The sequence below is a fragment of the Schistocerca nitens genome, chromosome 5 (assembly GCF_023898315.1).
Source record: "Schistocerca nitens isolate TAMUIC-IGC-003100 chromosome 5, iqSchNite1.1, whole genome shotgun sequence".
In the NCBI taxonomy this organism is placed as follows: domain Eukaryota; kingdom Metazoa; phylum Arthropoda; class Insecta; order Orthoptera; family Acrididae; genus Schistocerca; species Schistocerca nitens.
Window position 1 is genome coordinate 255,868,769 of NC_064618.1, and position 23,627 is coordinate 255,892,395.

The following is a 23,627-nucleotide window of genomic DNA, read 5'->3' on the forward strand; positions in this document are numbered from 1 at the left end:
TCGTCCCCGCCGGGGAAACGGAGTCTCCCACTGGTGTCTGCGTAATTCTACGTTGTAAGCAGCTCGATCGAACATGGCCTTCCTGCCCACATCCGGAACATGTACGCGGCCATTATGATTGTACGACAGCCACCGATGTTCAAATAGGACGGCACATGTTTCTAGAGCTCAAGTTTAATTTGGCGCACACCATTGTAGACCTTATATGTCGAAAAAGTTTGCCACTTTTCTGCGACGTGGCTGATGACATTGCCATATGGTCGGAAGGCGTCCTTGACAACTTCCTCTGGGACCTCGAAGGGGAGCTGAAAAACCCTTTTAGTCCTAAGGCCCATGCCTGCATGATCCACTGTCACTGCACCGATATGCCCGTCAGAATGTTTGAATCTGAGTGAGTTCGCGTATTTAGACACCACTGTCGCGCAGACCTCTGCACTGGTCATTTTAACGTAAACCACACTCCCCGTTATAGAAAAATGTATTCTGGCGACTGTCGCCGGATCTAAACGTAGATAGTCGCTTATGAACTGTTCTATTTCATAGGCTCGTGGACGCGCGTGATCTGGTTGGAAAGTAATTTTGATCGTATCGTGACGCCATGTGTGTGCCATAGTCGCACTGAACTTGGAACAAATACAACTCGCGCCGCGAGAAGGTAAACACAAGCAAGCGCTCACGGTCGCGCACGGCGGGGCGCAGCGGACGTCCTCGCCCCCCCCCCGTAGCCGAAAGCAGACTTACCACTCAGCTACCGGGGGCGGGCTATTTAGTGTAATAATTTAAAAAGACAAAATTGACGTCCACAATATTTAGCCCTAATTTCTTTTTTTCGCTTGATGGGATCACAATGCTATAGTAAAGATATTCTGCACTTGCATCTTTATATTAGGAATATAATTGTGTTACACCTGACACGCCATGCGAGTGGACTGACAAGATCAAAAGTAGCACACTGGACATTCATTTCTGTTCTTCTCTAACAAAAGAAAAATATTTGCAAAAGTAACAGCGAAATATGCATCGTAATAGTTGCTTGTAACAGTGATACATGCATCGCAATAGTTGCTTGTAACAGCGATATAGCCATCGTAATAGTTTCTTACTCCTAGTGATAATGATGACGATAATTGATTTTCTGGCGCTCAACTGCGTGGATATCAGCCCCCGTGCAAATTTCCGACATTTGTACTGTCTAGTCTCGCGACGTTTCCCGAATGAAATGGTTAGGGCAACGTCCAGTCCCCGGGCGGAGAAAATCCCCGACCCGAACAGTAATCGAACCCGACATCCGGTGGTCCAGAGGCAGCAACGGTAGCCACCAGACCATGATCTGCGAACTACTCCCTAGTGACTCGATTACACCTACTGCGTAAAAGATCTCGAGTATAGGATTAATCTCATTTGTGTTACTACAAATGTCATGGGAAAAGGCTTTAAACGTAATTCGAAGAGTGCTTTTGTGAAGAACCTGTTCGCATGTTATATCCACTCATACGTCTGTGCAGTTTATGGTTTTTAGTTATTTTAAAGTAGTTGTTAACTTCTGCTCAACCACGCTAAGGACATGGAAAATTCATCATTTTAGCAAAGGGTAGTTTCAGCGTGAGTCTACCGACCGCAACACAAACAGCAGAGGCCTTTGCTCGATTGTGGTCTACTAATATTAGAATAGGCGCACGACACGATGTCAGAGTAGTGGTGCATGGGCGATTGCTCAGCAGGATATATCCCTGCGGAGGATAGACTGCAGACTACATCGTTTTCGTTATAACACGTGTTACAGTTTGTTTAAAAACTGTAGCTGTCTTAAAAATGTCTAAAGGAATAGTTTAAACATCGACTAACAAATGATGGATGCTGGCAGCAAGACTCCATTTGGTTTTAACTGGAGGCTATCTTTATAATATCTTATGTGTAAAACATCACTTGAATTCCTAATAGTCCGTTACATGGCTCAGGTGCATTCCCTCAAACTTTGCATAATTTTCACCCATTTACACTACATATCGTTCCGTAGATGCCGTTCGGAACACCTCAGTAACGCTAAATGGCAAAAATGGCTCTGAGCACTATGAGACTTAACTTCTGAGGTCATCAGTCCCCTAGAACTTAGAACTACTTGAACCTAACTAACCTAACGACATCACACGCATCCATGCCCGAGGCAGGATTCGGACCTGCGACCGTACCGGTCGCGCGGTTCCAAAATGTAGCGCCTAGAACCGCTCGGCCACTCCGGCCGGCTAACACTAAATGGGTTAAGGCTCTTGAATACAACAACCACAGTTCGAAAATTCTTACTGAGTATCAGAGACGGATGAGGAATGCAACATGTGTGATACATTGAAGTTTGAAGCGATGTACAACCTGACCTCCTTTGAAATAGTAAGTGTGAGCGTGTAAAGGATTGGATAATTTCATCACTTACTGTGTCTACGACAGTTAATGTAGGATGAAAAGTCGAAAATTGTAACAGTAATGAGGGTAGTTCGTAATAGCAGTGGCTCTATCAAGCAAAATATACAAAATTTTTATGGAATGTAATTTATGAAATGAAAATGGAAGATGTTAGTGGATGTTTTATGTAGACACTATGACTTAAATCTGCTGCGGACTCTTAACTGCGAACTATCAAGTGGCCGATCAGCTCACCCTCTTCTGCAGTTTCTCGGGAAGAGCTAGTTTCACTATGGACAACACTGTGTTCAGTATCTTCGGCGCGTTTAGAAAATGTAAGGCTTTGATCCTCTTAGCGTAAGCTGTCTGCAAAAGAAAACAGTGATCGATGTATACGGTACGGACAAGATGTAACAAAAAAAAATATTAAAATATAAATTTTCTTACTGTTTTTTGGCATTTAAAACATCCTAAAATGTTGCTAATTAAATACCTACCCTGGTAATCAATTCCAGAGCCCGAAGGTCGCGAATCGTCAGCTTGCTCAAGTGTCCAGCAGTCATGTTCTGCAGATCGATTAAGAGGATGTAACCAATGGAATAGTCAAATGACAGAATGAAGTTAATGATCATGAGACACGCCTTTGCTACGTGCACAGGATTCAAATTCGAAGGGTCAGGATCGATGCCACCGAGGACTCCAACGCGGTGAAATTGCGGTGTGAGACGAGGCATCGTCGGAACTTTACTGGAAGTGGAAGGAAATCACACGTAAGAAACTGTTCATGCATGCATAAAATGGTATAGAACAGCTAACATGTTGACCGGATGCTGCCTCATATCAATCGTACGACTAGTGAAGGCAGCTGAAACGATTAATTAAAACTGTGTTTTTCAATATTCACAATCTAATATATTTATGCTGAAATGTCTTAGTTTCCTGTTTGTGACCTACACCAATAGCTTCGTGTCAGTTGGCAGAACCTAAATCTGGAACCAAAATCTCAACAAGAAATATACTATAATAGTCAGAGATGGGAATCAGCGACGCGGATCACGGCTATGCTGCAGAAGAGTTTGTGTGAGGTGACCTCACGGCAGTACATATAAGACTTCCGCATATCATTTTCAAGAGTTCAGCAACACCAAGGTGTTGTGCAATCTGCGAAAGTTCAGCAACATCAAAGCATTGTGGATTCTTGCAGTCAGAGTACCGCAGCAGGAAGGAATGCCACTCTGGAACAAATTTACACGAATGCACCGATCATGACGATGATCTCGACAAAGGAATAAAATTTCTTAAGTTCAATAATGGGCAACAAAAACCCACTTCTACGTCGTATCTACTCTGATGATGCAGTAGATTTGCTACTTTTTATGTCCGCTGAATTACATAAAAACGTTATTATCTGAGTTCTGCACTTCTTGTGAGTCAGATGGAAAGATACTGACATTAAAAATTTTCCCAAAAACGCTGAAAATATAGCATAGTGGCTATACATGTCAGTAAGGATCAGCGATAAATATTTTAGATGTAACATACCGACACCGAAGAAAAGCTAACTCGTCCAAAATTTATAGGCGATAAAGTGTTTTGTCTTTTTGAGGCAACAAAATACCACCTTCATGTGATGTGATGAACAATGGTGAAATTTACGATTGCATGCACATGATCATCAACATATTAGACTTTTTTAAATAAAGTAAAATTCTGTTTCAAAGTTCATCTTTCGAAATGTTTGACGTCCGAAAACAATTCCATTTTTCTACATTCTATCGTAGTGTCTTCGTCTGGACAAGACTTGCTTTTAATTATATACGTTATACGCTGAAATCAATTAATTAAAATGTTAATTTTTTCTTTCAGATGGTGGCCAACGAAGTCTAAAACTAGATATTACAATAATATATAAAAAAGAACAAGTGTAAATCCTTTAAATGATCGAAACCCATTGAGCTACGTACAATTTGCCCTGGCGTATTATGTCTTTGACAGGGAAACATGTAGAAGAACAAGGTACTAAGGCATAACGGCGTAACTGTGTTCTTTGCCTTTTCTGTGCCTCCATCTCTCGGATATTATCGTAACTATTACAAGAGGTAGAGGCGCAGTATTTAAAAACGCATCAACGTCATAACGTGCTGAGTTATTTCTTGTTCAGGCACTGATTTTTTCCTACACGTTTCTGCAATGTTTCTGCAATAGTCATGTCTCTCACAAGTAAGCAAACATACAGGCTGACAGTTATTGAACTGTATGAAATAAAATCGTCATAACTTCCGAACAGATGGTCGTCGAGTAAAATCGCAGGTATTCTCTTCGTCCGCTAAAAGAACTTATTTAAGTGACCAAACACGCTTGATACGTAAATTCTCTGAAAGCAATTATTAATTCGTTCTTCTGTCATTGTATCTCCAGATCAGTACAAAAACAACAACCGCACATAAAACCCTTGTGCCGTTTTTTGTTTACTTACTTCCTTGACAAATTTAGAACATTCTTTAAACTTAATTATTCTACCGAAACTGACCATGAGAGAGAAATGTGGGAGCTGTTATAGGGTAGTGAGCGGAGGGATTTGTTGCCAATCTTGTAGGATTTATTTTCACTGGGGGGATGCAGTGGGGAGAATGTTGGGAGAACAGAAGAGGCTCTCTCCTGGAACTGCAGAGTATGCAGTTGGAACATTTTGACTGGGGAAGGAAATCTGTGCCCTCCAGGCACAGTTGGAGGAAGCAAGGAAGGAACTGATAAGGATCACAGGAGATAAGAGGAAGGAGGGTGGTTGGGAAATGGCAGTTGGTAGTACGATAGGGAGAAAGAGAGCGCGATCTGACAGTTTTATCATCAACACCAAAAACAGGTTTCTACCACTGTCAGTCATGTCATCAGTATGTTGTGCCCTTCGAATCCTATCATGAGTATGTAACATGCAGTGTCTGTTAGTTACATACTATTCATATGTACACTCACTTCTTAGCTATGGCATTCTTTTTGGGGGAACAAACGCACAAAATATGAACTCAGTTTTCAAACTCCAGAAAAAAGCCATAAGAATCATAATCAAAACTTGTAGTCAAGCTCATTGTAAAGATCTGTTCAAAACACTGGGGATTTTAACTGCGCCACGTGAATACATTTACTGGTCAACTGTACACATCAAAAATAACATTGATAATTACTGTACAAACAATTCTGGCCATGACTATGGACAGAAGAAGTAGACTCAACTTACATTTGCCAAGAAAAAATAAATATAAAACTCGAAACAGCATTTTCTACCAAGGAATAAAACTGTACACTAAATTATGAAAAGAGATTAAAGATATTCCAAAACTACACTTATTTAAAAAAATGTGCCTGTAGTGCAATACATTTTACACATTGAATGGTTACTTAGACAAAATGGAGTAGGTGTTTCGCAAAAAAAAAAAATGTTATACAAATAAATAATGATTATAAAACATCCATCATTTAGAATATGTTTTTTCCTTCTTTTTTTTCCTTTTCTAGAAAGACTTACCCCAAGCTATCCATTGAACAGTACTTATACCACTTTCTGAGCTCAACATCTTACTCATTGTAGAGGAATGAAGACTCAGTTTTTCAGGATAGCAAATGGGAAGTTGTGGTACAGAAAATGGCCCAGAGATAACCAGTGTGTGTGTGTGTGTGTGTGTGTGTGTGTGTGTGTGTGTGTGTGTGTGTGTGTAGAGAGTGAAGTGTTATGAAACAATGTGTGTATAGTGTGTGCAGTGACTAATAGTGAGATACGAGTTAACAGTGTGGCATTACATTAATTAATAAGTTATTTGTAAAAAAATATTGTGTATCAGGAGTAAATCTAATGATTGTCTGTAACTAGAAGTTTGTAAATATATGTGTATACGAATTAACTTATTTTAAATTGGTCTAAACTTGCAAATACTTTCACATACCCTATATCCTTGTAAGAGGAAATCTACGGATGAATAAAACTTCTACTACTACTACTACTACAGTTTGCGTAAGAGCGTTCAAACATGATTGGAATTACTATGCGCTGTACGGTTTGCTTTAGCGGACGAAGCCCGTGAATAAGAAAAATTTCGGGGACTTAGAACCCGCAGTTTGCGGTCCAGAAATCTCGTCACTCTCAACGGGTGACTGTGTGGTGTGCAGTATGCAGTGACAGAATAATCGGTGCGATGTTCCTTTGATTTCACGGTGACTGCCGAACGGTACCTGAATGTTTTGGAAGATGATTTCATCCCTATTATCCAAAGTGACCCTGACTTCGGCACGATGAAGTTCATGCAAGACGGAGCTCGATCCCAGGAAGTATTTATGTCCTGGAGGATCACTCTGGAGACAGCAATCTGGCTCTGGGGCACCCAGAGGCCACTGGCATGGGCCTCGATTGGCCGCCATATTCTCCGGATCTGAACACATGCGACTCCTTTTTATGGGTCTGCATTAAAGACAAGGCGTACAGCAATAACCCCAAAAACCATTGCTGAGCTAAAAACAGCCATTCACGGGTCATCGACGGCATCGAAGCTCCGACACTTTAACGGGTCATGTAGAGTTTCGTCATTCGTCTGCGCCATATCAACGACATTGCTGACAGATATATCGAAAATGTCATAACCTAAATCCATATCTCTGTAGTGACGTTCACATGTTGAATACTGTGTGCACGACGTAGTTTGTAACTAATTTACTTTTTGTCATATAGTTCAATACCTGTCAGTCCGTATGTTTGTTTGTGGGGGTCGACAGTGTCGAAGGGGCTATCCACGAATGCACTTTATTTGAAGCGTAAACGTTTGTAATTTATATTCCATTTGTAACTAATTTATGAATGTGAAATATGTATAATTTACTAGGATTTTCATTACCGTCCATTTTTTGTATGTGAAATACTACTCCCAATTTAGCCCCACCAATGTGGCTAATCGGAAAAAACAAACATTTCTCAAATTTTTCAATAAAAATACGAAGTTAGGTGATTAAATATAGATATGGTGTAATGTTTTGAAAGCTGATATTATAATATAATGATCTGAACCAATATAACGGCTTAGTAAAATTTTGTTGCACCTCAAAATCCCAGGTGAAGGTCAAGCAAGTACCCTGTTCAACCACAGGTTTTCCTATCTATATTAGAATCTAAGGCTGACCAACTAAGATTCTCATGTGCCAACCATCGGTAGCTGAAGGCACTAGCAGTCTAGCAGAGTGGAAACTATTTTTGATAGTACTTTTGTACACACATGGTAAGTTCTATTCTTCAGACCTCCTCTGTACCCTTTTGTGATGGTTGTACAGTTAAAAAATACAGTGTAATTTGAAAAACGCTTGAAATATATACTAATGAATCTTTGAAAACGAGAAAGCGTTACCGTGTTAATGCCCTCAAAGTCTGGATGAAATACATACTATAACTTTGCAATTACCACAGACGTAAGGAAAACATGGCCCTTAATTCTGAAGTGTAGAAAGGCATTTAACCCAGTTTTAGATTTCCACCGTCAGTAACCAACTATGCATGACGTAAAATAAAACTGTGTGGTCTGCGGACTCGACCATTCGTTCTATCACACATAAAGACCTTTCTAGGTGTGGCAAACAACATGATTATCAACAATAAAATTTACTTGTGTGAACGTGAGATTTCTGTGTGAAGCTAATAATTTTCTCAATAAACCATACAGTGAAGGTAGATCTCTGCGAAAACATTTGGCATTCAGAAGTTTTAACAATAAAAGCGTGGATGATACGACTCGTGAGTTCTACTTACCCGCATTTCAGAGCTGTGATAATGTCTTCCCCTAGCGGATCTCTGTTCAGCATGAATTCGGGGAACTTGTTCTTCAGCGTGTAGGTGGCGTCCAGTATCTGCTTGACTCTCTCTGTCCTGCAGTTACAGCTGATGTACAGGCGTTCCAGCCGCTCGTCATCTGTTGCGAAACGAGAAAAATATGGTGAGACTCAAGCAGTAATGCGGTTCCACAGAGAATGGATCACTACAACAGTTCCGACACATCTACTGTTACCCCACGTTATGAATGAACAAATTAACTGTGGAAAAATATCAGACGTGATGTAAAGCTGCACCCCAGGCAGTGGTTCATTGAAGTGGGCAAGGAGTAACAACGAGAGGTGGGAAACTTGAGAAAAAGTATTCCAAATTATTAATAGTGCATCTTCTTGAAGGGAAGCCACAGCGCAACCGTAAATATTGGCAACACAGTTGGTATGTTATCGAGCGTTTGATTATATTTGCTGTCAGAATTACTACTGAAAGCTAAGGACCAATCACATAACTGAGATGGTACCTGAATTTTGTTTACACAGAAAACAGTGAAAAATAATGTTGTCTATAGCATGTTGTTGTTGTTGTGGTCTTCAGTCCTGAGACTCTTTTGATGCAGTTCTCCATGCTACTCTATCCTGTGAAAGCATCTTCATCTCCCAGTACCTACTGCAGCCTAAATCCTTCTGAATCTGCTCAGTGTATTCATCTCTTGGTCATGCAAATACTTTCAGAAACGACTTCCTGACACTTAAATCAATACTCGATGTAAACAAATTTCTCTTCTTCAGAAACGCTTTCCTTGCCGTTGCCAATCTACATTTTATACCCTCTCTACTTCGACCATCATCAGTTATCTTGCTCCCCAAATAGCAAAATTCCTTTACTGTTTTAAGTGTCTCATTTCCTAATTTAATTCCCTCAGCATCACCCGACTTAATTCGACTACATTCCATTATCCTTGTTTTGATTTTGTTGATGTTCATCTTATACCCTCCTTTCAAGACACTGTCCATTCCGTTCAACTTCTCTTCCAAATCCTTTGCTGTCTCTGACAGAATTACAATGTCATCGGCGAAACTCAGAGTTTTTATTTCTTCCCCATGGATTTTGATACCTACTCCGAACTTTTCTTTTGTTTCCTTTACTGCTTGCTCAATATACAGATTGAATAGCATCGGGGAGAGGCTACAACCCTGTCTCACTCCCTTCCCAACCACTGCTACCCTCGACTCTTATAACTGCCATCTGCCTTCTGTACAAATTGTAAATAGCCTTTCTCTCCCTGTATTTCACCCCTGCCACCTTCACGATTTGAGAGTATTCCAGTCAAGTCTATAGCATAATTTATTGAAAATGACATGGAGCGTCGAAAATCAGGAGTTACAACGCGATTGCTGCAAGTCCTACCTGCAGAGCTAGCTTCCCATTGCGTTATAAAATACACTCCTGGAAATGGAAAAAAGAACACATTGACACCGGTGTGTCAGACCCACCATATTTGCTCCAGACACTGCGAGAGGGCTGTACAAGCAATGATCACACGCACGGCACAGCGGACACACCAGGAACCGCGGTGTTGGCCGTCGAATGGCGCTAGCTGCGCAGCATTTGTGCACCGCCGCCGTCAGTGTCAGCCAGTTTGCCGTGGCATACGGAGCTCCATCGCAGTCTTTAACACTGGTAGCATGCCGCAACAGCGTGGACGTGAACCGTATGTGCAGTTGACGGACTTTGAGCGAGGGCGTATAGTGGGCATGCGGGAGGCCGGGTGGACGTACCGCCGAATTGCTCAACACGTGGGGCGTGAGGTCTCCACAGTACATCGATGTTGTCGCCAGTGGTCGGCGGAAGGTGCACGTGCCCGTCGACCTGGGACCGGACCGCAGCGACGCACGGATGCACGCCAAGACCGTAGGATCCTACGCAGTGCCGTAGGGGACCGCACCGCCACTTCCCAGCAAATTAGGGACACTGTTGCTCCTGGGGTATCGGCGAGGACCATTCGCAACCGTCTCCATGAAGCTGGGCTACGGTCCCGCACACCGTTAGGCCGTCTTCCGCTCACGCCCCAACATCGTGCAGCCCGCTTCCAGTGGTGTCGCGACAGGCGTGAATGGAGGGACGAATGGAGACGTGTCGTCTTCAGCGATGAGAGTCGCTTCTGCCTTGGTGCCAATGATGGTCGTATGCGTGTTTGGCGCCGTGCAGGTGAGCGCCACAATCAGGACTGCATACGACCGAGGCACACAGGGCCAACACCCGGCATCATGGTGTGGGGAGCGATCTCCTACACTGGCCGTACACCACTGGTGATCGTCGAGGGGACACTGAATAGTGCACGGTACATCCAAACCGTCATCGAACCCATCGTTCTACCATTCCTAGACCGGCAAGGGAACTTGCTGTTCCAACAGGACAATGCACGTCCGCATGTATCCCGTGCCACCCAACGTGCTCTAGAAGGTGTAAGTCAACTACCCTGGCCAGCAAGATCTCCGGATCTGTCCCCCATTGAGCATGTTTGGGACTGGATGAAGCGTCGTCTCACGCGGTATGCACGTCCAGCACGAACGCTGGTCCAACTGAGGCGCCAGGTGGAAATGGCATGGCAAGCCGTTCCACAGGACTACATCCAGCATCTCTACGATCGTCTCCATGGGAGAATAGCAGCCTGCATTGCTGCGAAAGGTGGATATACACTGTACTAGTGCCGACATTGTGCATGCTCTGTTGCCTGTGTCTATGTGCCTGTGGTTCTGTCAGTGTGATCATGTGATGTATCTGACCCCAGAAATGTGTCAATAAAGTTTCCCCTTCCTGGGACAATGAATTCACGGTGTTCTTATTTCAATTTCCAGGAGTGTAGGTTTAAATTAATTTCCTACAAAATTCAACGGTTTAGGCCACTACAATTCCCCAAATCAGCTGAAAGATCTATTCTTAATTTTCTGATTGTTCTTCTTTCGTTTCACCCTCTTTGGGATATTCTGGATCAGTCATTTCTTTGTGCATTGTTCTTTTCTTAGGGCGCAGGGTTTCTTTATTCTTTCTGATCTGTTTTTCCTCTCTTCTTCCGAGTTGAAGGGTTTGGAATTTTGGGCAGATTTGTCTTGGAACCTTATGTTTTCATCTTTAATAATTAATTAAGCTGTTCGATCGATAAGTGAATTTTCAGAAACCTTTAATTCTCCTAGGTCTTTCTCAGTTTCTTTAAACCAGTTGGGTTTCGTTTCGCGGTTACGGAAAAAGTTTAAATTTTTCCCGTTTTGTAGATAATTTCTAACTTATCATTCCTTAAGTCAAAAACTGATCAACAAAATGAAAAATGTTTTTTCTGTGATTAGCGGAAAACATTGATTAGCAGAGGATCTTTCTGCATTTCCGTGTTACATTGCATTTGCTATGTAAATACTGCGAAAAACTGCAGTTTTCTTTGCTTTCCTTAGCAAAATTTCTAATATTTAGCAAAGTTTCTAATATTTAACGTGCAACAAACGTGAAGTTTCAACTCACAATCTCACAAAAATGAAGAGAAAGATTCGAAACAGACATGAGGTACAAATTCCAATAATGGCCGAAGGGATATTCAAAACGCGCCACAATTTCAGTTATAGCTGGTGTAAGGGTGGTTAGTCACAAATAGTTTGGGATTTCTAACCGAGCCATATTTTCACTTATTTACAAAGGTCAAATGACAACGAAACAAAACTACGACTGCCTATCGCTTTCTAGTCTCCATTCATTAGTTATCGAGCTTTATATTTCTGAAGCCATCCTACGAGTACAAAGCTATCAAGAGTCAGTAGGGAGATTGGTACGCTCTAGTTTACAGAAAACATGTGGTTTGTTACATTTCTGCACTAAAACTTGATAATGGGATAATGTAGTCCCGAAAATTTCGACAAATGGTGCACAACAGTCAAAGAAATGGTTCAAATGGCTCTGAGCACTATGGACTTAACTTCTGAGGCCTTCAGTCCCCTAGAACTTAGAACTACTTAAACCTAACTAACCCAAGGACATCACACACATCCATGCCCGAGGCAGGATTCGAACCTGCGACCGTAGCCGTCGCGCGGTTCCAGGCTGTAGTGCCTAGAACCGCTCGGCCACCCCAGCCGGCGCACAACAGTCCCCATGCTGGTTAGAAAACAGTCTTTTGGGGATATAAAACATTATTTCCTTTTTCAAATTCCAGCCTCTAGTAAATATCAGCAAGGTAAAGAGAATTTTTTGTATGTAATGGTAGAATTGGTGTGATAAGTTAACTCTTCAGTAGCACATGTCTGTAGCTTCGTGGAGAGCTAATCAGTAGCAGAACGGAAGAATACAGCGAGATGGTGGTGACATGCTGACCTATGACATCAGGCAGATGTGGCTGTACTTGCAGCCAGTTACGAATGTTGGCGAGTGCCTGCCGGATATCTTCCTCGCTCGTCCCCAGCTGCTGTCGCACAAGCGCCTTCTGCTCTTCTGTTGGGAACTCGAACGCCATACCTGCCACAGAGAGGAGAACCATAACATTATCTTTATGTTGATAGTTCATATGGATTTATGTAAATGTATTCCGTATAAAATGAATATTTGGATAAGGAGTTCCGATAATTTTAATACTTTTTGATCGATACTATCAACGTAATATGAGCCTCAAGATCATAGATACATTTGATTAATAACGTCATATAGTATATACTGCATGAAGGTATCTCCTAGGAACAAGTTTTTAAATATGCGGAGTGTAATGCGCATAAGTGCAAATATTTCTTTTGGCGATTAAGGAGTTGTACTGCACAATATTACATCAGTCTTCACGTTAAGTCTTATAATTATAGCCATTAGAAGTCAGAAGGCAATGGAAACCACTGCATTACATTCACGTAATGTGTATCCATAGAACGTGTACCCTGTAATTGAAGAAGTGTCATGATGATCCCTCCATTGGAAGAAGATTCCGGAATAGTCTCCCATTCGAATCTGAGGGAGGGGGTTACCATGAGAAAAAGATTGAATAATCAACGAAAGGATAACGTTCTAGGAGTCGGGGCGTGGAATGTCAGAAGCTTGAACGTGGTAGGAACATCTGAAATGGGAAATGCAAAGGCTCAATCTAGATATAGTAGGGGTCAGTGACGTGAAGTGGAAAGAAGACAAGCAGTTCTAGTCACATTAAAGGCAAAGGTCTCGAGTTCGAGTCTCAGTCCGGCACACAGCTTTAATCTGCCAGTAAGTTTCATATCAGCGCACACTCCGCTGTACAGTGAAGATCTCATTCTGGAAACATCCCCCAGGATGTGTCTAAGCCATACAATATCCTTTCTTCCAGAAGTGCTAGTTCTGCAAGGTTCGCAGAAGAGCTTCTGTGAAGTTTGGAAGGCAGGAGACGAGGTATGGCAGATTTGAAGCCGTGAGGACGGGTCGTGAGTCGTGCTTAGGTAGCTCAGTCGGTAAAGCACTTGCCCGCGACAGGCAAAGGTCCCGAGTTTAGTCTCGGTCCGGCATACAGCTTTAATCTGCAAGGAAGATTCAATCTCATCATTGTTTGCGAACGTCAAGTCTACAAATGGCTGCAAATAATCTCATATTAGCCGAACATTACTACTTAAAGATAATGATCAGTTCAGTTGATCCAGAAGACCTAGTCAGTTTTCTTGTATCGCAGCCCACTCCATTACGGAGCCACTACTGTAAGTAGGCTGTTTAGGTTTTATATGTTGGTAACGTCACGTGGCGCTCTGTATGAAAATCACTGACTGTGCTGTGTGAAGTCTGTGGCTGGTTTGCATTGTTGGAATATTTGCTATTGTGGTGTCGGGCTGTTGGATGTGAACATCACGCAGCGTTGCTTAGTTGGAGGTGAGCCGCCAGCAGTGGTGGATGTGGGGAGGTTTCACTTCCAGCCTGCATAGCCCCTTAATGACAACTTACGTCCAGGGCTCCGTGGTGTCTGGGTCATATCCGAACACTGCTATCAACACTTACCAACTTAAACAGGGCTCATCTGATCTGTTCACGGTTTTCCGGGCGTCTACGGTAGAACCGACATGGTAACGAGCCCAGGAAGGGTGCTGCATGCGATGTTGTACTATTAGCGAAGGCACTCATTTTGGTCGTCTGATTCCATAGCCTATCAACGCCAAAATTCGTCGCAGTTTCCTAATATATACGTTCATATTACGTCCCACATTGACTTCTACGGTTATTTCACCCAGAGTTGCGTGTATTTTAGCACTGACAACTGTAAACAAACGCTACTGTTCTCAGTCGGTAAGCGAATGCCCTCTGCCAGTGCGTAATGCCTGAAATGTAGTATTTTCGGCACACTCTTGACACTGCGTAACTTGGAATTCTGAATTCTCTAACGATTTCCGAAACAGAACGTATCATGCATGTAGCTCCAATTACCATTCCGCGTTTGAAGTCTTAACACCCGACATACGGCCGTTATCATATCGGCAACCGTTTTCACATGAATCAAGTGAATACAAATGATAGCTTTACCAATGCATTGCCCTTTTATACTCTGTGGACGCGATACTGCATACAGCGTGTTCGCAAATTCCCATTACGGACTTCTAGGAATTTTAGAGTGAAGTGAGTATATAATATTGTGAACAGGAACTCATGTCCGGAAACGTACCGTTTCCGTTCTACGACGGTTTCAAGTCAGATGTATAATGCGCCCACGTCTGCTGAGCGAAAGAGAAAAGTGTCAGAGTTGCTTGTCCTGGTATGCAATAGCACAGACAGGATAATGTGTACTACGTGAGACACCTGATGTTATATTGCATGAGTACTGTTCTCTACCTGCAATATACTCTGTACTTTTTTGTGTTGGATAATGTAAACATGTTATGTTTAAGTGTTTGTACTAAACAAATGTGTTTCCTTTCGAATTGTGACCTGATAATTGTACTGCTTCACTCCTAATTCATTTCCTCAAGCGGAAGTGGATGCGTTAGGGGGCTCCGGAAAGGCTGAAAATCATGAAAAGTTCAATTTTTACTTTTTTGCGTTTTCTGAATGTGCAGACTATTACCTTTTAATAGATATATAATTTATTCAATTCCGAAGACTACAACTATTTTTAAATTTTTTTTTGAAATGTGTTCTACATGGGCGTGACCCACTGTGGCGCTGTTAAACTGCTGTCAAATGGTGTTATTATTAACGTCCGTGTTCATCAGGTACATTTTAGTGATGTGAGATAAAGTATGTGTTGTGGCTAACCTGTGATGGTCCAATATATATCGCTGGTGTGATTGTCGATTGTTTCATGTTTATTTACTCTGTCGTTATCTCGAAAATATTCGTAATTAATTCTGTTTCTTGAGTCTCTGTTTTGTTGAAGTATAATAATGAGTAAAAGTAAAGTTATTAGAAATCCTCTGAAGGCTTTTAAGAGAAGGAGAAATGTTGGAAAGCCAAAGGTATTTAGAAATATGGGAATGAAGATAGGTACTAACATGGTACGAGCGATGCTTGCTTTAGACAAGGAACGCCTTCGGGCTGCAGACAGGGCTGTAAAGAGTCTAGAAATACAAGCAAGAGTAAACAGGAGGAGGAACAAGAGGAAGCTGGAGGAGGAGTTTGCAGAGGATGAAGATAATCCATCCTATGGACCTGGAATGCACTAAAAAGTTAATTCAATCTTTGTCGCTCGATTCCCAAAACTTTTATTTTCTCATACTAATTACATGTTTTCTAAGGATCTTCCAAACATATTTGTTTCAAACTTTCAGTAAATGTTACACAGTACCTTCTGCATAATTTAACACAGCCTTTTTCCAAAAAACTGTATATTTTTGAATATATAAATAAAAAATTGCAAAAAAAATGTTGTGAATTTTCATTACAATTGAAAAAAAATCATCTTTAATAACTGAACTAAAATTTTGTAAAATCCCTGTGTTAAGTTGTAGCCCATATTCCAATAAATAATCTGTAAAAAGTTCAACTTCCTACCTCAAATACTTTGTGAGAAAAGATGTAATTTATAAGCGTTATTTTAACATTGCAGGTATAGGGCGTTCCGGAGCCCCTTAAGTGAAGTGAAACCACCGTAGAACGAAAACGGTATGCATATCGCTATGGGATGACTTTTGTCCTCTCATTGTATATCTATGTGATTTTAGAGACAAATATTTTTCGATGTGAACCATCTGGTGTAAATATTTATTGTGTGATGCGTCTCTTACCATTGTGTAGTATAAACTAGCGGCAAATAAGTAATGAGAACTAGAACACCAAAAAACTAATATTACAGAAGCCGGGGGTGGCTAAGATTTCGGCTCGCTGGCCCTGCCCAGGCACCAGTGCTCAAGCCCTCAGGTTCGCTTCACATTTCCCCTAGCGCCATGCCACGCTGTCTGAACGCGAGGAGGGAGAAGACCGGAAAACAGCGAACGCGCCGCATTTAAATGGCAATAAAGTCACACTAGATGCGACTTGGTTTGACTTTTCACATTTATTAGTGACAAAGATAGCAAACGATACAAGTATTCGGCCGGCCGCGGTAGCCGAGCGGTTCTAGGCACGTCAGTCCGGAACCACGCGGCTGCTACGGAACTCCATCCAGGCCCGGGGACTTTTGAGAAGGCGATCCCATGATGAGTTTGTAAACTTCCTCAGGCTGAAAGGCAGCTAAGAGCGTTTTATTATGTTTAGGTGTAATTGTCACATCCAATGTGATTACTAGTGGGTCGTAAAAGGTTTCACTAGACTCACCGATTTCGTAGATGTCTACATAGTATTGGTGTAAGACACGCACTGTATCAGGTTGTGTCATTACGAAACGTGGGAGAATAAATACGAGGGCACCGGCGACGGGTCTGATGCCGAAGCAAATGGTATAAGGAAATAAGTTCATCCGGCACTAATGAACGTGGCTTGAATCGCATTTTTAAACCTTCCATTTGTATTCTCTACAAGGTCAACAATTCTGCTGTACACGCGTAACATCCGCAATTCGCAGAGCGGCGTGATCCGCAGCATCATAAAGTTCACTCAGAATGGAATAGTAACATTCGTAAGTTCGCCGGAAGTCTCGCACTTTGTAGCACAGAAAAGTATCAAAGATTCCAGAATGAGATATTCACTCTGCAGCGGAGTGTGCGCTGGTATGATACTTACTGGCAGATTAAAACTGTGTGCCGGACCGAGACTCGAACTCAGGACATTTGCCTTTCGCGGGCAAGTGCTCTATCGACTGAGCTACCCAAGCACAATTCACGCCCCCTCCTTACAGCTTTACTTCTGCCAGTACCTCGTCTCCTACCTTCCAAACCTTACTGAAGCTCTCCTGCGAACTTTGCAATTTTAATCTGCCCGGAGGTCGAGCGCACACTCCGCTGCAGAGTGAATATCTCATTCTGGAAACATGCCCCAGGCTGTGACTAAGCCATGTCTCCACAGTATCCCTTCTTTCAGGAGTGCTAGCTCTGCAAGGTTCGCAGGAGAGCTTTTGTAAAGTTTGGAAGGTAGGAGACGAGGTACTGGCAGAAGTAAAGCTGTGAGGACGGGGGGTGAGTCATGCTAGGGTAGCTCAGTCTAAGTGCAATTGCCCACGAAAGGCAAGGGTCCTGAGTTCGCGTCGCGGTCAGGCACACAGTTTTTATCTGCCAGGAGGTTTCGTGTCAAATCTTTCCTGAGCCCGATTTTGCCAGCTGTGTCCAACAGGCAACGAAGCAAGAGTAGTTCCCAATGGACCGTAGAGTAAATTTCCACACGGTTCGCATCACGTCATCGAGAGAGGAGTCAGCTAGGTGAGCGGCGCTTATCATCCATGGAGGGCGGAACCATTTGACTGGTTGCCTTTCAAGGTTGAAAGCTGTAGTAACGGGGTAGTGATCCGTAAAGGGATGACTTCAACATGAAGAATACTATCGAGCAGGCAGTCTGATAAGTAAAACCCGTCTAATCTGCTTCTATAAGTTGCATTAAAGTGGGTAAATTTAACTAACGCCGGGTATGTACATGTCCAGACCTCTTCCAGACGTAAGTTGCGGACCAATTCATGTAATTCACGAGAGAAAGTAAAATTAGGAGATTGACCTGCAGGACGCAACGCACAGTTAAAATCACCATCCAACAGAATACCCTGGGAACAGATAAACAATTTCCACTTTATAAAAACGCGAATAGTGCCAGATGGCGCATATAAAAGAACCAAGGTAAGATTAAAAAGCTGACAACCTATGCCCTTGCCAGAAGCCAACATTACCTCTTCAGCAATAGGAATGCCTTCGCAAAACAATAAGGCAGTCCTCGCAGAATATTAGGGTGCTACATTAAAGATCATACGAAAACCAGGTAAGGAGAAATGGCTAAATAACACCTCCTGTAAGAATACAATGTCTGCACATGAATCACAAATGAACTGACGCAGCGAAGCCAGTCGCAGTTATGAATCCACACGATTAACATTTAAGGAAAGGAACATGTGGGCTTGGGTCATTGACCACAGCTGTACAGGGGCGTACGGAACGAACCGCAGAGTTAGGTAGACAGCTGAGCGTCAAGGTCCATTGAGGAATCCACAGATGAATCAGACATCGGGAGCCAAAACCCCAGCCATCGCAACCTTTCTTCTTAAATTTCTTATGTGCCACCGCACGGTCAGGTTCTACACACTGTTTCTGTCGGCTACGTAGTACGGCGGCAACTGCATCCGGAGGTGAGGGAGTCGCAGCCTCCTGCCCCTCAGAAGAAGTGTCATGTAATGCAGGTCCAGTCACCAAGGTGGAAGCAGTCTGTGGAACCACCACTGTAACAGGTAATGCTTTGTCACTAATTTTATTCTCCTCTGGAGTTTCTGTAGGTGTCAAATTCAGGAAAACGTTTGAAGACGAAGTAGCAGGAAAACACTGTCACGTCTCTCAGACACAAAGAGGAAGGGTGGAACCCAGCTCCCTCTCCAAACACATGCAACTCAGAAGGAGCCACTTTGCGAGCAGGAGGGATGCAGAGATAAATTTTTCGCCATTCATCGTACCACGGACGGGAGATCTCGTATCACCGAGAGGAGTAGTGGACAAAATCGGTGCGGAGGAGGTTGGGGTAGAAGAAGGCAGAGCCAAATCTTCACCCTTACCATTGTGAGTAGGACGTCCATTGTTTGTCATTGTTGCAGGCTCTATATTGGGGGCAATGGGATTCTGATCATATTGCGGAGTTACCTAACCTAACCGTCTGGATAAGTAAATACCCAACGTTAGTTAAATTTACCCAATTATCAGATCTGTGTTTTCTTTCCTGTGATCCGAAACAGAAGTAAGTACGACTTTGGGAGTGGATCGAAAAAGATCGCAAACCTTAATTTGCCACACTACACTAATGACGGCCTTAATACGATCACCCTCTACATCTACATATATATTCCGCTAGTTACCAATCGGTGTGTGGTGGAGGACACAATTCGCGCCAAAGTCATATCCCCCCCACTGTTCCACTCGCGGATCGCTCGAGGGAAAAACGACTGTCTGAACGCCTGAGCACGAGCTCTTATTTCCCTGGTCTTTGAATGATGATCATTGCTCGATTAAAAAAGTTGGTGGTAATAATATATGCTCTACATCCTCGGTGAAGATCGGATTTCGGAATTTAGTGAGCAGCCCCTTCTGTTTAGCGTGCCGTCTATCTGAAAGTGTGTCCCACTTCCAACTTTCAATGACATTTGTAACGCTCTCGCGATGGCTAAATGAACCAGTCACAAATCTTGCCGCTCTTCTTTGGACCTTCTCTATCTCTTGAATCAGGCCCAACTGGTAACGGTCCCATACCGACGAACAATACTCCAAGAGTGGACGAACTTACGTATTGCAAGCTATTTCCTTTGTCGAAGGACTGAATCGCTTAGAATTCTACCAATAAACCGCAATCTAGAGTTCGCCTTACCCGTTACTTGTGTAATCTGATCATTCCATTTGAGATCATTTCGAAAAGTCACACCCAGATACTGGACGGACGTTAGTCCTTCCAAAGACTGGGCATTTATTTTGTACTCGTACAATGGGGATTTTCACCTAGTTATACGCAGTAGGTTACACTTACTAATATTGTGAGATAACTGCCAGTCATTACACCACGCATTTATTTTCTGCAAATCCTCATTGATTTGTTCACAACTTTTGTATGATAATACTTTCCAGCAGACCACAGCATCATCGGCAAACAGCCTCAGGCCGCTGTCAATACCATCAACCAGATCGTTTATGCAAATCGTAAAAAGCAGAGGGCCTATTACGCTTCCCTGGGGCACACCTGAAGTTACTCTTGTCTCTGTTGAACTCATCCCGTTCAGGGCGACATACTGCTCCCTGTCTGTTAGAAAACTTTCTATCCAACCGCAAATGTCATTGGATAGACCGTAAGCGCGCACTTTTTGTAGCAAGCGACAGTGCGGAACTGAGTCGAACGCCTTGTGAAAGTCGAGAAATATGCCATCAACCCGGGACCCGGTATCTAGATCCTGTTGTATATCATGCACAAAGAGGGCCAGCTGTGTCTCGCATGACCGCTGTTTCTGCAGATGAGCTTCTCAGAGTCTAGAAAGGTCACTATGTCTGAACACAAAATATGTTCCATGATTCTAAAACAAATCGATGTCAGTGAAATTGGCCGGTAATTATGTGCATTCAATTTTCTATCTTTTTTATAGATTGCTATAACCTGGAGCTTCTTCCAGTCCAGTGGAACTTTCCTGTGTTCCAATGATCTCTGATGGATAAGAGTGGTGCTATATTAGTAACATAGTCAACATAAAATGTTATGGGGTTACTGTCTGGGCCAGATGCCTTCCTGGCGTCTAACGATCTTAACTGTTTTACAATCCCAGATACACTAAACACTATGTCAGCCATCCTTTCGTTTGTTCAGTAATTGAAAGGGGGAATGGTGCTGCAGTCCTCTACCGTAAACGAGTTTTTGAAAGCTAGGTTTAGTATTTCTTCCTTCTGTTTATCATCAGTTACATTACCCGTACTGTCTACAAGAGAAGGTGTTGAACTATTTGTAGCGTTCATAGATTTTACGTACAACCAAAATTTTTTGGTGTTATTTTTAGAATCTGCAGATAAAATATTGCTTTCAAATTCATTAAAAAATCTTTCATTGTACTCGTAGTTTTGACAGCTGCTTTCATTTCGCATAATTTCTGTTTGTCAGCGGGGCAGTGACTACGTTTAAAACGACTGTGCAAAATTCTCTGCTTTCTCAACAACTTCCTAATATATTTGTTGTACCAAGATGGATCCTTTCCCTCCCCCATACTTTTGCTAGGCACATTCGTCTCAAGCACATGGTGGACAATACCTGGTGGGTAATTAGACCGAACGTGTCCACTTTCATTACATAGGAAGCAGGTTCCTTCTTGACCAGTATACATGACACGAACGCGGTAACATCACATTTGTAAATGTGATGGAATATGGCGTTTGACATGCTTTTCTACGCAACGAAATACACTATAGCACTGTAATCTATGTCAAGTAGATCAGCGGTTAAGAAAGACATTTTTCACCTTGCTATAAAGAATCAATATGTCCTTTAGAAAGTTGCCATCTACCAACGGCGGAGAAGTTGAACACTCGTGCATTGTTATCATCAATTTCAGCATGTGCGACTGACACCATACTAACGGAATTATCATGATGCTTGAACGGGACTTGAGGACCATGTCGCGAAACAAATATTTCAACGTGACGGGGATCCATAAATTTCATGTAAAATGCGTACTCGTCTGCTTCAAAATAAGCGGTGCGGACCTTATCGGAGTTCACATGAATTGTATCGACAAGCCAGTCGTGGATTTGAGACCCTGGCTACAAGTGTGGCGTTGTTTTATCGAAAGTAAAGCTGACAGTACCTTTTCGTGGAATACACGTGGAAACCATGGTAGACGTAGCGGAGACCTCGACGCCGCTGCAAGTAGACGGACACAAACAGAGAGTAAGGCGGAGCGGAGGTGCTACGACTCACTCGGCAGACAGAACAACACTAATGAGGAATATTTCACTCAAGTGACGCTGCGGCAAGTGAGAATAACAGTAACCTTCCCGCTCGAAGTGAAACTGCACTTACTTAATAACAGGACGCTCTCATGAATTGTAACTGCGACGCCGGCAATTATGATCTCTGTTAAAGAAAATCTACGTATTAACACCCCCTACTGTTTTACATCCTTGAAGTAACAAACTGAATGCTCCTACTGTGCAAGATAATCACGAGCTCATAAAATTCTGAATAGTTCCAGGCACTTAAGTCATCTCCGTTCAATCGTCGTTTCTCATGAATCCATTTAACACTCATATCGAAATTAAATGGTAGAGGGAAGGTAATTACGATATTTCTATACGTAGCATTCATCCAAAAGACTAAATTACATGGTTCAAAATGGTTCAAATATCTCTGAGCACTATTGGACTTAACATCAGAGGCCGTCAGTCCCCTAAAACTTAGAACTACTTAAACCTAACTAACCTAAGAACATCACACACATCTATGCCCGAGGCAGCATTCGAACCTGCGACAGTAGCGGTCGCGCGATTCCAGACTGAAGCGCCTAGAACCGCTCGGCCACTCTGGCCGGGTAAATTATATGAATGCGTAGCTTAGGAAGTACTGATTGCGGCTCAGAGCATAAATATCTGTTCTACACAGAAAATCCCGAAACTCCACAGAAGCATATTTCGTAATGCTATCGGCTTTTAACATGTCACCTACGGAGTGCTACGGAATCCAGCGGAACTCCGGAAATGGATTCATGTTATCAGGGAAATATTCTACGTTATATTTCTGCCGGACAAAATAGCGTATAGACATCTGAAACAGTGAATAACTGCTTATCGGTAGTACCTGTGCAACGAGAGCTCCTTCCTCCGCGCGTCTTGATTCTGGGGCAAATGCACTGCTACTGACAGCCCAAGAGACGGCTGACTGGTCCTAAGCCTGGGAGCAGTCAAGGACGTCCACAGTACCTGCTGCACCGTTGCTCCAGTAGCAGCAGCAGCTTTATTCACCAGCAGATCGCTTTTTACAAGGAAATAGGACATGTCAAAGTATTTACAAGTTCAGACCAATTTAAAATAAGCTAATTCGTATACACATAGATTTACAGATTCCTAGTTAGAGACAAGCGATAGATTTATTCCTGTTATACAATATTTTTTTACAAATAACTTACCAATAATGTAATGCCACACTGTCCACTCATAGCTCCTATCAGTCACTGCACACATTATACACACATCGTTTCATATCACTTCACTCTCTACACACACCAACACACACACACTGGTGATCTCTGGGCCATTTTCTGCACCACAGTTCCCCACTTGCTATCCTGAGAAACTGAGTCACCATCCCTCTATAGTGAGTGAGATGTTCAGCTCAGAAAGAGGAAGAGGTGTCAGTATCGTGCAATGCATAGCTTGGG

General features: G+C 42.7%; 1 protein-coding gene across 1 annotated transcript in view; it reads right to left on the reverse strand.

Annotated features, from left to right (window-relative positions):
• Positions 1 to 23,118, reverse strand: part of LOC126259456 (alpha-tocopherol transfer protein-like) — a 62,829-nt gene extending 39,711 nt beyond the window's left edge. The window contains exons 1-5 of the mRNA XM_049956282.1: positions 23,048 to 23,118; positions 12,554 to 12,694; positions 8,180 to 8,339; positions 2,895 to 3,144; positions 2,653 to 2,763 (exon numbers count right to left, since the gene is read on the reverse strand). Coding sequence (XP_049812239.1) covers positions 2,653 to 2,763; positions 2,895 to 3,144; positions 8,180 to 8,339; positions 12,554 to 12,692 — 660 coding nt within the window. The 5' untranslated portion in view covers positions 12,693 to 12,694; positions 23,048 to 23,118. The remainder of the gene's footprint in view (positions 1 to 2,652; positions 2,764 to 2,894; positions 3,145 to 8,179; positions 8,340 to 12,553; positions 12,695 to 23,047) is intronic.
• Between the last annotated feature and the right edge of the window lie 509 nt (positions 23,119 to 23,627).